The sequence below is a fragment of the Acomys russatus genome, chromosome 20 (assembly GCF_903995435.1).
Source record: "Acomys russatus chromosome 20, mAcoRus1.1, whole genome shotgun sequence".
Taxonomy (NCBI): Eukaryota; Metazoa; Chordata; class Mammalia; order Rodentia; family Muridae; genus Acomys; species Acomys russatus.
Window position 1 is genome coordinate 13091407 of NC_067156.1, and position 15495 is coordinate 13106901.

A 15495-nucleotide genomic window follows, 5' to 3' on the forward strand; every position below is an offset into this window, starting at 1 on the left:
TCCAAGAATGTATCCATGAATGATATACTTAGCTAGCTCACCTTGGGGGAGGCTGTGCATACATAGACACCAGCCTTGACTACGTGTATGCACGTGAGGCTTCAGTCTTAAGAAATTTTTAACGCTGTAGCCATTAGAAACCTCCTAGCAGGGGTCCTACACATTACAGCAGGTTCTTAGCTTTCTGTGTTACAAATGAGAAGCTCTTGTGTTTACCAGATGCCTCTGGGGCTCTTTGGGTATTTTGTTCCTTTGGAAAAACAACTTGTTCACAGGGGAAGCGTCATGGATGGGAATCTCAGCTCTGAGACTGAAGCACTTTACACCTTCTAAGCATCTAAACTGGCTCCTCTGTAAGAGAGGACGAGGACCGGCCTTCCTCACCGTCATGAAACGGCCATGAGGAGATGCCGGCAGCTGGGTCCAGCATGCTGTATCCCTCAGGTTCCAGCACTCGGGAATATGTTGCTTTTCTCATTCAGATTATAATTTTGCCATAGACAAACACAAGTGGAAATCATGGCAGTCACATCCTAAGTGGCTGAGCCCCACTCACTGGTTCCTCTCGGGGGTGCTGGCCGCTCTCCAGATGTTCATTATTTAGGGTGCTTTCTCAAAATGAGTATGACCGGCTGTACTTCTTAGGATGAATTTTAAACAAGGGGAGAGAGATAAACCTGCAGAGGATAAACATAACTCCCTGAAGAAAAAAAAAAAAACTATTACTAAAAGGAATAAATAGGCCATAGGATAAAAAATAGACACTAGGTTATAAGAGATAGAGCTTAGAGGAAAGTTAAGTAATTCCATACAATTCATCGCTTCCCTAAGTAAGAAGCATCCTTATCAGATTGTTGAGAAAAAGCTGGCTTCTTCTTCCTCAGAATTCTTATTTTTAATTGTACACTGTTGGCCATTTATGGTGGCCCACACCTGTCAGTTTTAGCCACTGCAAAGGCTAAGGCAGGAGGATGGCTCAAGTGCAAGGGCCTGAGAGCATCCTGGACCACACGTGCAAGAACCCCAGGCATCTCAAGTCAAAGAACAGAAACAGAAAATCCCTTTCTCTAGAAAAGCTTAACTTTTTATTCTTTGTTGTTGTTGTTCTGTGGTTTTGTTTTGTTTCATTGTTTGTTGTTGGGGGGGAGAGTTTTTGGGTGGGGGTTGTTTTGTTTTTTTCTTTGTTTTTTAAGACAAGGTTTCTCTGTGTATCCTTGGCTGTCCTGGACTCACTTTATAGACCAGACTGGCCTCGAACTCACAGAGATCTGCCTGCCTCTGCCTCCCGAGTGCTGGGATTACAGGCGTGCGCCACCACGCCCGGCCTTTACTTTTGTTCTTTTGGCTGTGGCTGATTTCCAGGTAGCTCTTTTCCTGCCTACCCAGCTGTGCGGGCTCTCCTTACTTGTAGGAGACACCTTTTATCTTTCACTTTTAAGTTCATACATGTGCGTTCACAGGAAGAAACACCAGTCTATAGGTTTCTGGCTGGAACTGGCTGTGAATCAAGCTGGAGAGCTTTGTGTGCCTTTCTGTACATGGAAGGGCTAAAGAATGTTGAAGAACAACTTTGCCTTGGGAGGAGACGGGCCTCCCAGCCTGTCAACCCCCCCACTGCATGCCGTGGTTGTCAAATCCCTAGAGAGACACAGTGTCATGGGCCTATCATGTCTGCGGTAGCTGGTGCGCTAAGAGAGCGCTCAGTTGAAGCTTATGTCCTTGAAACCAGGAAGGCAAAATTAAGTCACCAGAAGGAAGCGGCCGAGTACCACCATGGTCCTGTAAGGCCATCACATAGAGGCGGCAGACAGAATGCTCCAGCTGTTCACGAGGGGTCTTGTGCTTCTACCCACTTGCCTGTTATTGGTCAGTCTCTCCGCGAGCAAAGCAGTAGAAGGCACGGAGAAGACACCAACTGTAATAAAATACACAGTGGAGTCAGGGAAGTGATAACGGGCCAGCGCAGCATCCGAGCCTCCAGGACCAGAAGCAGCCTGGGGAAGGACATCCCTGCCGAACGCGCTTCAACTTTGAAGGGGAGATTGCATAACTATAAATATCCTACACACAAGATACATCCCTCTGTTCTGCTCTCTGGTTTTGCTTATTAGCTTTTTTGAGATGAGGCCTCACTGTGTAGCCCAGTTTGATATCAAATTCATGGGGTTTGTTTGTTTGTTTGTTTGTTTGTTTGTGGTTTTCTTGTTTGTTCGTTTCACTGTTGTTCACCAATCCTTTAAGTAGTTTTAAAGTCTGTTAATTCTAGGATACTGCTGAGAAGACAGGTAAACAATCAGTGGTCAAGACCTTCAGGGTTAAGAGCACCTGCTCCTCCCACAGAGGTCTGGTTCAGTTCCCAGCCCTTGGAGGCTCACAGCCACCTGTAACTTCAGTCACGGAGGATGCAGAGGATCAGTGGCCTGGTGACCTCTTCCGGCCTCAGCAGGCACTGCACACACGAGGTGCACATACCAGAATGTAAATAAAAATAAATAACAATTGTCAAATTTTGTTTACAAAAGAATTGTAAGGAAACAGTCCTTAGGATATAATTGCACAAAACTCCAAGTAAACCTCAGGCTCATGACTCACGTAGCGACCTGATGTTGCAGGTCATTCCAGTGGAGAAGCTGGTGAAAGGGCGTTTCCAAGACAACCTGGATTTTATTCAGTGGTTTAAGAAATTCTACGATGCCAACTATGATGGGAAGGAGTATGATCCTGTGGAGGCGCGACAGGGGCAAGACGCCATTCCTCCCCCTGACCCCGGTGAACAGATCTTCAATCTGCCCAAGAAGTCTCACCACGCAAACTCCCCCACGGCAGGTATGTTCCAAGGGAATCTGTCACTGTCCTTCCTGCTGTGGCTCCGGCTCACGCATGCCCCATGCCTTGGTCTGTGCTTGTGATTAGCAGTATCTCCATGCCTCTGAATGGTGTGACCGTGGTGATTTTCTGTGACCCATTTGTCATGATTCTAGTCATCTTGATTTCAGATATTAAAATGGCTTAGCTGCACCTGCTGTGCCTCTGGCTGTTAAGACAATACCCCAGGGGTAGGTTTTATTTTCTACTCTCAGTTTTTCTGAAAATTTTTAAATAATCGGTTTAGATTTAGGTCAAAATATTTTTTACTGCTTCATTGCTGGCAAGACAAATCATAATAGGAACTGGCTTGTGCTGTTAAGTATGGATCACTTTATATAGTTGTTCAAAGGAAATTAATTAGTGATTGGTTTTGTATGTTAATGTGAATGCTTCATTTATTATGCATCCCTGACCTCAAAATTGAAATCATTGAGGGTTCATACATAGAACTTTCAGGAGTATTTTTCCCCAACTCTTGTGGATTAAAAAAACTGTAAAATGTCTTAGAAATATCCTTGCCATAAACAGACAGCATATGTGCTTGTAAAATGGGGCCATTATTACAAATATCAGTAGTGTGCTGGACCATGAACAGTGAAACTCGCAGAACCTTTGTTCATCCCAATGCAGAGCCCACTGTTCGGACCTATTATGATACAGACCTTTTATTATTTCTGCCCATCTTCCTACAGTCAGTATGGATTTGACATGATAAATAGTTGATGTGGGTAGCTTTATTATCATACTTTCCCTCACTACCTAGAAACCTTTTGTTTCTTTTCTCTCTGAATTCATAGCTGTATCCCAGGTGACTTACTGTATCCCTTGGAAGTCTGACATCTTCAAAACATTTTCAAAATAATTTGTTTAAAAAAATATTGTTGGGGTAACAAGAACAGTGTGTGTGCTTTCCACACTGTAAGTCTTTTAGATGAGGTCCTCTACATGTGGAGTTACAAAGTAGAAGAAGAATACATATCTCTAGGAGATGTTAACCGGGTTGGATCTTGGCTCTGGGTGGATCCTGGGGTGAGCAAGCGAGCTGCCAAGCGTGACTTCTTGCTTTGTCTCCCACACTTGGAAGGAGGAGGCTATCATTCAGGAAGTGCTGACATAGAACTGGCTTTGAGAAGAAATTGTGTTTATTTTCACAGACTGAGTTTCAGGTTCCTTTGCAGCATCCGAACGATGATCTAAATAACCATTGTGACTGTGTGTGTGTGTGTGTGTCTGTGTGTATGTCTGTGTGTATGTGTGTGTGTGTGCAAGCACAAGATTAAACATTTGTGAGTGTTCTATACTTTGAAGCTGGAAGCGAATACAGAGTGATAAAGGGAGGGTGCCTTCAGGAATCCCTAACAGTTATGGGTGAGTAAAGAAGAAATGTTCCTGGAATGCAGAGAAGATGCCAAAAAATAAATAAATAAATAAATAAATAAATAAATAGGGGGGCGGAGAGAAACTAAGGCGTGGCTTTCAGGGCAGAACAAGGAAGGAGACAGAGTGATCCACAGTGCCTGAGTCTGCTGGGAAGTCAAGTAAAGTGAGGCCTGGGAGAGTTTGTTGCATCACCCAACTTGAAAATCATTCATGGGATGATGAGACAAGACTGGAGTAAGCAATGAGGCCACCAAAGGACACTGGGGCAGTATCCATGTCCAGTGTTGGAAAGAACAAGCCGTGTAGACAGAGATTGCTGACCTCTGACCTTTGGGAGTTAGACACATGTGAAAGGAAGAGGCTTTTTAAAAGGATGAACAAAGACAATACAATCAAATATTAGTGGTGTGTGAGACGGATAGACCTAGAATATTTTCCTTTCTTCCACAATCATACTGTGACCTTAATTTTTTTTTTGCCTCAGCTCCAGCAATTTCTCTTCCAAGAAGAATTGCAGTAAGTTGCCTTGCCCTCATTTTCTAAGAATTCTCTCATTTGTGTCTCACAGAACAAACAGTAGGAAGTTTCTAGAAAGAGGGTCATGCATGTTAATTGTAGAAATATGATGTATGTGGAAAGCTAAACTCCTAGGGCGTGATTAATAATCTTTCAGAGAACTGGTGTCCTGAGATTCTGGGCACTGGAGTCTGGATCAAAGAATTGAACAAGGCCAGGTAAGGGGTGGCAGTGAGGTGGTAGCAGATCTGCCCTTTAACAGCTTTGTCAAGGAAACAAGTGGCGAAGTCATAAGCATTTGGTTGTTGTCAGAGAGAGAAGCTTGAGGAAGGGCAGGAGCGAATGGAGTCCTTTCATGTTTGCTTTGAGAACAAGGCGGAATCATCAGGTTTGTGACATCAGAGAAGAAATCTCTGACGAGCCAAGGGTGAGAGAAAGGAAAGCTTCGAGGACCGTGACCCTGAGCTTGAGGAGAAGATGAAGTCAGGGGGCTTATGTGTGTGGGGGTGGGGGGTTGGGGGAGCAGGGGTAATGAGAAAGGGACAAGGAGATTAGGAAGCAAAATATCACGGTGGTCCTACTGGTCATCTGCTTTTGTCTGCAGCCTTTATCAGTCTGACAGCTGGAGGAGAGCAGATGCTCTGCTCCTCAGGGCCTCGGATGTGGGAGCGTGTGAATGAGTGGACTCAGTGAGGACCCAGGCAGGCTGCTAGGTCCCTCCTTAATGTCGGTTTGATTGTTTGTTTGTTTGCCTGCTTGCTTGTTTGTTTTGTAGCTGTTCCTGGCAGACAGATTGCATTTGAAACCCAACTTCAGTTTTTTTACTCTAATAATAAACCACAGAAGATTTTTATTCCACAACCATAACTCATCTTTATCTGTTTCGTTTTGTTTTGTATTTCAAGGCAGGGTTTCTCTGTGCAGCCCTGGCTGTCCTGTACTCACTATGTAGACCAGGCTGGCCTCGAACTCACAGAGATCCGCCTGCCTCTGCCTCCCGAGTGCTGGGATTACAGGAGTGCACTGCCACTGTGCCTGGCCTTTATTTAAAAACAAACAGACAAACAAACAAACTTCTAGCACTTCTACTCTTTCACCAAAGAACTAGGCTACACTGGCCAGCGCTCTTACAAAAGCCACAGAGGAACTTGTGTTGTTTTGAAAAAATGCCGTGAACCTAAAAGAGAAATCTGTGTTTTCCAGAATTAGCCTCTCAGGTGGCAAAACTCAGGAAACATATTAAAGTCAACAGTTAATAAATTCGATTTTTTTTTTTTTTTGATGTTCCAAAGGCAGTGGTTTCTGATACTGCTTTCATACCTTGATGGTGTTTACATTGTTGCTTTTACTCAGAGAGAGGAATAGTATTTTCAGGAGGCAAATTAATCATTCCCCTTTAATCAAATGTGTCCTGCATATTAGACATGTGGGGCAGTAAAATTTTACTGGAGAAAAGTTACCGCAAGACATGCATCACATGTGGGTCATGGTTCTTAAGAACCACAGAGGAGAAGGCCCCAGGCATGCACACGGACCTGACTGTTCTCCAAGTCCTCCATCCAGATATTGGGAACACAGCCAAGAAAACGTAAGTCAAAATGTTTCCCAAAAGTCAGGAGAGGTGCTGGAAAGCTGTTTCTAGAATTCCTGAACTTTAGTCAAGGTTTCTAGGGACTTTTTCAGAGTCTGTTCCTTTTTCATCAAGACATACATATAAGTTTATAAAATATATTTTTAAAAAAGACATATATACATATTATAGAACATGAGGATGTCAATTCCCAGCACATGACCTATTACAGGACATGAGGTCCCAAAGCACAGACAGACGTGAAAGATGCAAGACTCTTAAGCCGGGAAGTGTACTGGGCTCTGGTAGCATGGCCACACGGTTCAGATCCAGCTGTGGTGTGAGTCCCACGTGTGAGTGTGATGCCTCAGCGTTCTCTCAGAATACTCTACTCAGAGCACAGACCTGTAATCTCTATAGTGTGCTCATGATGCATATGGTATGAGTTTTCCTTCACCTCAGACCGCAAGTCTGACTTTTCCATTCTAGACAGGGTGGAAGTCACAAGATTTCATCCCAGCACTCGGGAGGCAGAGGTAGGCAGATCTCTGAGTTTGAGGCCAGTCTGGTCTACAGAGTGAGTTCCAGGACAGCCAGGGCTACACAGAGAAACCCTGTCTTGAACACCACACACACACACACACACACACACACACACACACACACACACACACACACACACATCCCTACCTTGAGTGAAGTGCTTGATGAAGTAGGGGCTAGTTTTCTGGTACTAGGGCAATAACATCCAGCTATCATTCTGTTTCCATATTGAAACCTTGATCTCTTTTTAACTATCTGTGTCCATGGCAACGAGTAAGTCTTGTATGGTTGAAAACAAGATGAGAGGGGGTTGTCTGCCAAGTAAGATCTGGACTCAAGGAACCATAAAGTTGGTTGGTATCTGTGTATAGTGGGCAACTTAACCTCTGCTATAATCAACTTTAATATAGACATATAGACAGGCTTCATAAAAGGGTGAATAGCTGCCAGGTAAGATCAATTCAGACTGAATTGTGTTTTCAATAGATTTTAGCCTACCACCTACAGCCATGCGTTTGAATGCATGTCGTGATGACAGCTGTCTGTTAACTGTCTATATCCTCGTGAATTGTGATGCTTCTAAGTGTAGTTGCCCTGATCCTACGTGCAATTCAATAGCTGTCTGGGGAGGTAGGCTTTCCCTGTGAAGACTTAGGAAAACTTAAAAGGAAATGCAGCATTATGATTTCTATAGCAACGGCAGCACAGACACATTGCAGATTCACATACGCTAATGTATTTAAATCAGACTCCCAAATATAAATATAGTGCCGGTAGATTCAGAGTTGCTATGGGAATTGGACTTTCTCTCTCCCTTCGAGGCCAGTGCTTCAGTCTTAAAATGGGGTTAGGAGAAATGCTAAGTGGTTCCAAATCAGAGTGGATCCAGGCAGTGTCAACTGGGTTTCAGAATTATCTTCATTAAATCCCTAAATGTAGATTTTAGTAAATCCTAATAAACAAAGCTAAAAAAGAACTATTGAACATCGAATAGCCCCAGTCAGTTACTTTAGACTCTTGGTGTACTGTTTCTCCATTTATTTGCTTAGCAATGTACCAGCATTGGTTGAACACCTAAAATCTAGGCAGCTATCACCTCTCACCTTCTCCAGGAAAAGAAAAGTTGCCTTACTTCTTTGTGTTCTTATGTTTGCTTTGTTTCTTGGGAAAGGTGGTGCTGAGTGTGGTGGCACACACCTTTAGTCCCAACACTCAGCAGGCAGAGGCAGGCGGGTCTTTGTGAGTTCAAGGCCAGCCTGGTCTAGAGAGTGAGTTTCAGGGCAGCCAGGGCCTTGTCTTGAAAAACCAAAAAAGAAAAAAGGTAGTGAAGTATAACAATCACAATTGGTTTTGTTTTGGGGGATTTGGGGGTTTTGGTTGTTTGTTTTTCTTTTTGTTTTTTTAGCCAAATTCTGGCCTTAGTTTTATAGTTCAGAATATGTTCTTGTAAGTTAAAGGACCACATGTATTTGAAAAGAATGTGTACTCTTCATTTGAACAGAGCTTTACAAATATGTAAAGCCAAGGTGTTTTGACAGTGTGCTTCAGATTTTCTGTGGTTTAATGGGAGGAGCTTGTCTATCCCAAATAATTGCTGCAAAAATAACTTTTAGTCTTTCTACATTGATTGTGAAATTGTCTGTTTCTCCCTTTAATTGTTTCTGGCTTTGATTTCTGTTTTTGAAGATTCCTTTACTAGTGTGTATGTATTTATGATTAAGTTATCCTATTGAGTCTTTGTCTTAAAAAACAACAAAAGTGACAATATAGCCACTACTGTTTATATATATATATTTATGCTTTGAATGGCATATCTTTTTTTGTTTTGTTTTGTTTTTGTTTTTTGTTTTTGTTTTTAAAGACAGGGTTTCTCTATGTAGTCTTGGCGGTCCTGGACTTGCTTTGTAGACCAGGCTGGCCTCAAACTCAGAGAGATCGCCTGCCTCTGCCTCCCAAGTGCTGGGATTAAAAGTATGCACCACCACTGCCCAGCCAGTATATCTTTCTTTTTAATAAGATAAATGCTCACCTATCTGTGGCTTTACATGTAAAGTGTGCCTTTAACCATCATATGATTGCTCCTGCCTTTTAACTCACTTTGGTAATAATCTCTGCCTTTTAGAGTGATCAGTCCGTTTATATTTAGCACAACTAGTGGCTTTTCTTGATTTAGATCTACCAAATTATTATTAGTTTCTCTGGTACTAAAAAGATTGGCTTTTCTATTTTACCGTATTCAGTTTCTTCATTTCTGAACATTTGAGTTCTATACATATTCTTTAAACTGAAGAACATTGTAACATTTCTTATAGTCACAGGCTAAGTAGGAAAACTCTGTTCAGCACCCCATTTTTCTGTAAAGGTATTTATTGTGTATTTGTTCCTGGTGTTCCCACTAGACAAAGCACCCTTCAAGTACTCTCAAGATGCTGTGACCTTAGCTTCTGTTTTCTGTTTGAACTGTGATGCCTGACCACGGTTCTGTATGAGCTTATTTTGGAGCTCCGTACCTTTCCTCACTCTCTAAGTCAGGAAAGCACCCTGAGCATCTCGTCAAATGGCTCTTACCAGTCCTCCTTACATGTAGAACAGGGTGCTTCACTCAGCCCCTGCCCCTCACGACCATTATATTGCATGGCCTATGCACATTACGACACTGTCATATTGCTAAACTGTATGTGGTTTATCCCTTAGCTGTGTAAAGGCCTGGAGAAAAAAGAAAATAAGGCAATGCTCTAATGGCTCAGCCAATTAAATCCCTAGAGGGAGCCCCCTACTCTCTATTAGGAAAGAAGTGTCAGCAGTGTTCTTTCCACTGCACATCTGTCACCTCAGAGATAAATAAGAGACACTCCCAGGCATCTCGATACTTGGTCTCAGAAACTAATCCTGTAGATTTCTGCTGTCTGTGTTTGAGCTGCTATCGTTATGCAGCAACTTATAAACAACTTATAAACTTATAAACACCAGGAATGCATTTCTTACAAGTTGGAGGACCAGCAAGTTTAAAAGCAAAGTGCTAGGAGATTCAGTGTCTGATAAAGACTTCTTCCCACAAATGTTCTTCATAGGTGATGTCTTCCACTGTATCCTGAGAGGAGTCTGGTCTCAAGGCAAACTCTCTTGAGTCTTTTTTTTTTTTTTTTTTCTAAGAATGCTGCTTGCATTCCTTTGGTCTTTGCCCTCATGACTTCATCACCTCTGAAAGACCTCCCTCGTAGAACTGTCATTTTGAGGTTGAGTTTAAACATGATTTGGTGTGGGGATGGATAACAAGGTTCTACAACATGGCACCTACCTATAATGGTCACAAAACGACAGCACAAAATATGAGTAAAAGTCTCCCAGGTCACACTTTCAGGATATTTGAGCTTTTAGAATAGCAGACATAAGAAGCAAAGAAACACAAAGAATTCAGGAGGATCAAATGGGAGACTCCAGCAGTGCCTGTCTTTTCTATCCAAGTTTGTTTGCTTCGTAAGATGGCATTGTTGATAGATGATATGAGTTCAGTTTGTATTTTTTAATTATTTGCCTTTCTATAACCACTGTTATATACACAGTTTTCTTTAAAACTAGATTTTTGGAAAGCCCGGAGATCAGAGGCTATAAAATGCAATAGTGCTATTGTCCTGGAATTCATAAAATCTCAATTTACACCCGGGTGGTGGTGGTGCATGCCTTTAAGACCAGTACTTGGGAGGCAAAGGCGGCCAGATCTCTGTGAGTTTGAGGCCAGCCTGGTCTATAGCGTAAGTTCCAGGACAGCCAAGGCTACACAGAGAAACCCTGTCTCAGGATGAATGAATGATGGGGGCTGGAGAGATGGCTCAGAGGTTAAAAGCACTGCCTGCTCTTCCAAAGGTCCTGAGTTCAATTCCCAGCAACCACATGGTGGCTCATAAACATCTATAATGAGACCTGGTGCCCTCTTCTGGTGTACAGATATACCTGTAGTCAGAGTGCTGTATACATGGTAATAAATAAATAAATATTTTAAAGAATTTTAAGAAATAAAAGAATGAATGAATTGATTGATTGATTACTTTAAAAAAAATAAATCTCAATTTCCCATGAATAGAACTTTCTCATGAGCTTTAGGGGTTATTTAAAATGGAGAATGACTATGTCCCATCCCTGGGTCTCTGTGCAGTAAGCGTTCTTTTCAGTTTAGCATCACAACAGCTCTGACAGGTGGCTGTTAGTATCAGCCTCGTTTTAGCATCTAGGAAGCCAGAAGCAGAGCTTCAGTAACTTGCCTGCATCACTTAGGCAAAGTGAGGGGCCTGTGATCTGAGGTGTGGCCCTGACTCCAGAACCCTGGATCGTCCTTGAACCTCCTCCCTACACCATATGGAACCACAGTAATCTCCACAATGCAAAAATCACATTGTGGGGTTCAACAGGAAAATGAAGACTGCGAGTGTTACTAAGAGATGACTCCTGGAGTGGCACGCACATTTATTAAGCCTAAAGCATCCCCATTTTTGTCTGAAGTCATTTTGAGTGTGAAGAGGTACTGTATTTTATCATAATCATAAATGTAGGAAATGAGCCAGGCACGGTGGTGCACACCTGTGATCCCAGCACTCAGGGAGTCAAAGGCAGGTGAGTTTGAGGCCAGCCTGGTCTACAAAGTGAGTCCAGGACAGCCAAGGCTACTCAGAGAAACCCTGTCTCAAGAATAAATGGATGGATGGGTGGATGGATGGATGATGGATGTGTGGATGATGGATACATGAATGATGGGTGGGTGGATGGTGGCTGGATGGATGGGTGGATGGATGGATGATGGATGGGTGGATGGATGGATGATGGATATGTGGATGATGGATACATGGATGATGGGTGGGTGGATGGGTGGATGGATGGATGGATGGATGGATACAAGAAATGTGAAGTCACTTGTTCCTGGGTGTTTATCTCTGGTGTCCAAACTTTCCCATCCAAATCCACCTCTGAACAAATGGTGTGAGGGATATTGAAGTAAAGAGCAAGCTTCATAAACAACATTGGATATAGTTCTGCCCAAGAGGGCTGGAGGTGGCTCCTCCCACAGCCATCGTGACTGCTTCCAAAGCATCAGGTCCTCTTACAACCAGTGTGGGTTGTTCTCACGTAGACGCTCCCTATATATGTTGAGATGTGTATTCCTCTTCACAAGCTAATTCTTGTCTCTCTATATATACTATACGGTAAAATAATGCTTTTCACCTTGACATTAAACCTTATCAGTTCTCAAAAGAAAATGGCATCACAGTCATTCTTGGAGTTACTCTTGTAATTCCATAAGCAATATACAACAGTATACCTGTAAACTGGTTTGGTTTGGTTTGGTTTTTTGAAACAGAGTTTCTCTGTGTAGCCTTGGTTGTCCTGTACTCAACTTTGTAGACCAGGCTGGCCTTGAACTCACAGATAACCACTTGCCTCGGCCTCCTGAGTGCTGGGATTAAAGGTGTGCTTCTGCTCCAACCTGCTTTTATTATAAGTGTCTTTCTTAGTCATTTGATATGTTGGACAAAGTAAAAAGCAGGGTGTGAGAGTGTGTGTGTGTGTGTGTGTGTGTGTGTGTGTGTGTGTGTGAATATATTGTGTGTATATATATTCACAAGTATGTATGTGTGTTGTATATGTATATAGTGTGTGTATACATGCATGCACACACATGTCTGAAAAATGTGTGTGAATATATATATTTGTATGTGCAAGTGTATATGTGTATGTGTGTGTATGTGTGTACATGTGTGTCACAGTGTTATACAAAGGCCAGAGGTCAGTTTTTGTTTTTGTTTTAAGAGAGTTAACTCTTTTTTTTTTAAAGATTTATTTATTTATAACATATACAGCTTTCTGCTTACATGTATGCCTTTACACCAGAAGAGGACACCAGATCTCATTATAGATGGTCATGAGCCACCACGTGGTTGCTGGGAATTGAACTCAGGACCTCTGGAAGAGCGGACAGTGCTCTTAACTGCTGAGCCATCTCCCTAGCCCCCAGAGGACAGTTTTAAGGAGTTCTCACTTTCCACCCTGAGGCAGGGTGTCTCTGTGTCTGGAGCTGCACTCCAAGCTAGCTGGCAGTGAGCTTCCAGGAAGTTCTCTTGTCGTCCATCTCTCACAGGAATGCTGGGATTGCAGATACATTCGCCGAACCTGGCTCTTTCCATGGCTTCTCATGAGTTGGAGGAGTTGGAGTCATCAGGCCTGATTGGCCAGAGCTCTTTCCCAGCCCTAAAAAGCAGTCTGTCCCACTTGACAGAGTCCCCTGTGAAGGAGCAATCTGCACCACAGGCCGGTTCTGCCGTTTAGTCATTGCTTCCCCACAGCTGACATAGAGAGGCTCATCTGACTGTTGAACTGGAATCTTTGCAGTATTCGTTCAGTTCAAGGACGATTCGGCACATTTCAAAGTCTGTCCAGCTGTTTCTTTCACCTGCAATGCATCTCACTTAGAAAACAACACAGTGTCTGCACAGCAGCTTAGAAGATACAAGAACAGCAAACAGCTCCTCTTTCTTGGGTCCCTTGCATTTTTGTGACAGCTTTGCTTGAATCGTTCGTGTGGTCCTGAGGTATGTCTGAGACATTGTAAGGGATTTTGAGGGTACACAGTGACCCCTACAAGACCCATGTGTTTGGAGGAGTTGCTGTCTTGTCAGGAAACCTAACATTGGGAGTAAGCTAAGGAGAACGTGCTCGAGTGTTTTGAGGAAGGCCACCTGAACTGGCCTTGCAACCTCTACAAAGGTTTTCTGGGAAAAGAAAACCTCAGCTGAGACTTAAGGATGAGTAGAGGTCAGCCAGATGGGAGGCGTGGCCACGAACATTCCAGACAGAACAGAATGCTGAGGTCACAAGAGAATGTGTTCAGTTCAGTAAAGTATGTTATTTTGTTTGGATGTTTTGAGGCATGAAACTGTAGAGGTAATCAGGCCCTTGTTACTGAGAGAGAGAGAGAGAGAGAGAGACAGACAGACAGACAGACAGACAGACAGACAGACAGAAGAAAATGACAAAGCTGGCAGCTTAAAACAGTAAATGTGTTGTCTCACAGTGCAATGCAGCTTGACTGGGTTCTCTGGTGTGGACTCCGCAGGCAGCAACCCAGTGTCTAGAGCACTAGGACCCCATCAGCATCAGAGGCTGGCATGGAGAGTCATCTGCCATTGTTTCTTGGATCTACAGGGCCGAGTCTCTCTGGCTTCCTTCCACAGGCCACTCTTGCTTGCTTCCTGAGAGTCACTCACACCGCTCCACATGGGCCTTCCCAACAAGACGCTTACCCCGCAACAGCTACTGGTTCATGAGCAGAGGGAAAGTCAGCTTTGCGGGTTTGCCAGGAAGAGTCCTAAATATAGTGACATAATGGAGAAAGTGCCTTCCCAACACCTTTGTCACAGTCTCTTGGTCCCCGCTACCACCATGCTCTAGGATGAATGTTGTACAAATGTGTAGACCCCAGCAGAGGTCACTGGGATGGGCGTCATGTTCAAGATGTTTGTCACAGAGGCTTACAGAGCTCATACTTTATAGCGGGGTCTGCTGGGAGCCATTGGAAGGCAAAAGCAGTGTTTGGTTTTGCCTTCTTAGAGCATATAGGGAAGGGGTGTGCTCACATACAAGCTTACAACCCAAATGCTAGCTAACTGGAGAAGAGGAAATAGGAGCCTGAGAAGGTGGCTGCAGTGTGTGCTATGGAGACTTCAGGGAGGTGTGGTCAGCACAGTGCAGTGATGAACGGGATATGGGACGAGAAGGGACAAGGCAGGGTGGGGAACTGTCAATGCGCATGTTACTGGCTTGGTAGTTAGTTAGTAGAAGCCACAAACCCTCGGACAGAAGCCAGATGCAGTAAGTAGGTGGGACTGGGTAGCTGAAGTGTGCTCTGCTCATCGTCTTACTTCCTGAGCTCTGACTCTCTTCTGGGAAGTCCGGATAAGACTATGTTATTGGAACACAGCAAACTTGCAGGCTTGCCATCCTCAGAAAAGGGACATGGCATGTAAACAGACTGAGACTGAAATTAAAGGGCAGCACATCTAAAGGAATTAGGTACAGAGGTACCCCAGAAACGGCCATCTTACTTTGTAAGCTTCTTTCTTAAATGAGAACTGAATGCCAGGAGTTCAGTGGTGCCCACGATGGTGTTGTCATGGCAACGCCTGAGTGTCTTTATTCTCCATGGGCTGGCTCAGTCTGCTGGCTCCATCAGCCACTCCCTTCTCAAGTACTGCAGAAAACCAAGCAAGGGGCCTGCTGCTGTCAATTAGCGCTGGGATGGGGTGTGGGGACCATTCTTTGGGGCAAAAGGATCCCCACCATGTTTATTTCTCTGAAGGCAATTGAAAAAAAACAAATGTAAATTAAGATGGTGATTGGATTTGGCATGCAGTGTGTTTGAAAGCTGGACTGATCATCTACCAAGGTGTGAGAAGCGTGGAAAGTCGACAGTTTATTGCAAAATATGCATCCCACATTGAAATAGCTATTTAAAAGTTACAATTTTTTAAAATCTTGAGCCATTTCAAGAAATGAAGCACTTTCTTGCACTTTTTTTTTTCCTCTATGAGAAAGTCTCTGAAACCAAAGTGACTCAGGCAGATCCTGGAAAA

The 15495-nt window shown here is 43.5% G+C and overlaps 1 protein-coding gene across 4 annotated transcripts in view; it reads left to right on the forward strand.

Annotated features, from left to right (window-relative positions):
- Positions 1-15495, forward strand: part of Mapre2 (microtubule associated protein RP/EB family member 2) — a 144346-nt gene that overhangs the window by 105008 nt on the left and 23843 nt on the right. For all 4 annotated transcript variants that reach the window (XM_051163777.1, XM_051163778.1, XM_051163776.1 and 1 more), the window contains one exon: positions 2613-2826. In XM_051163777.1, coding sequence (XP_051019734.1) covers positions 2613-2826 — 214 coding nt within the window. The remainder of the gene's footprint in view (positions 1-2612; positions 2827-15495) is intronic.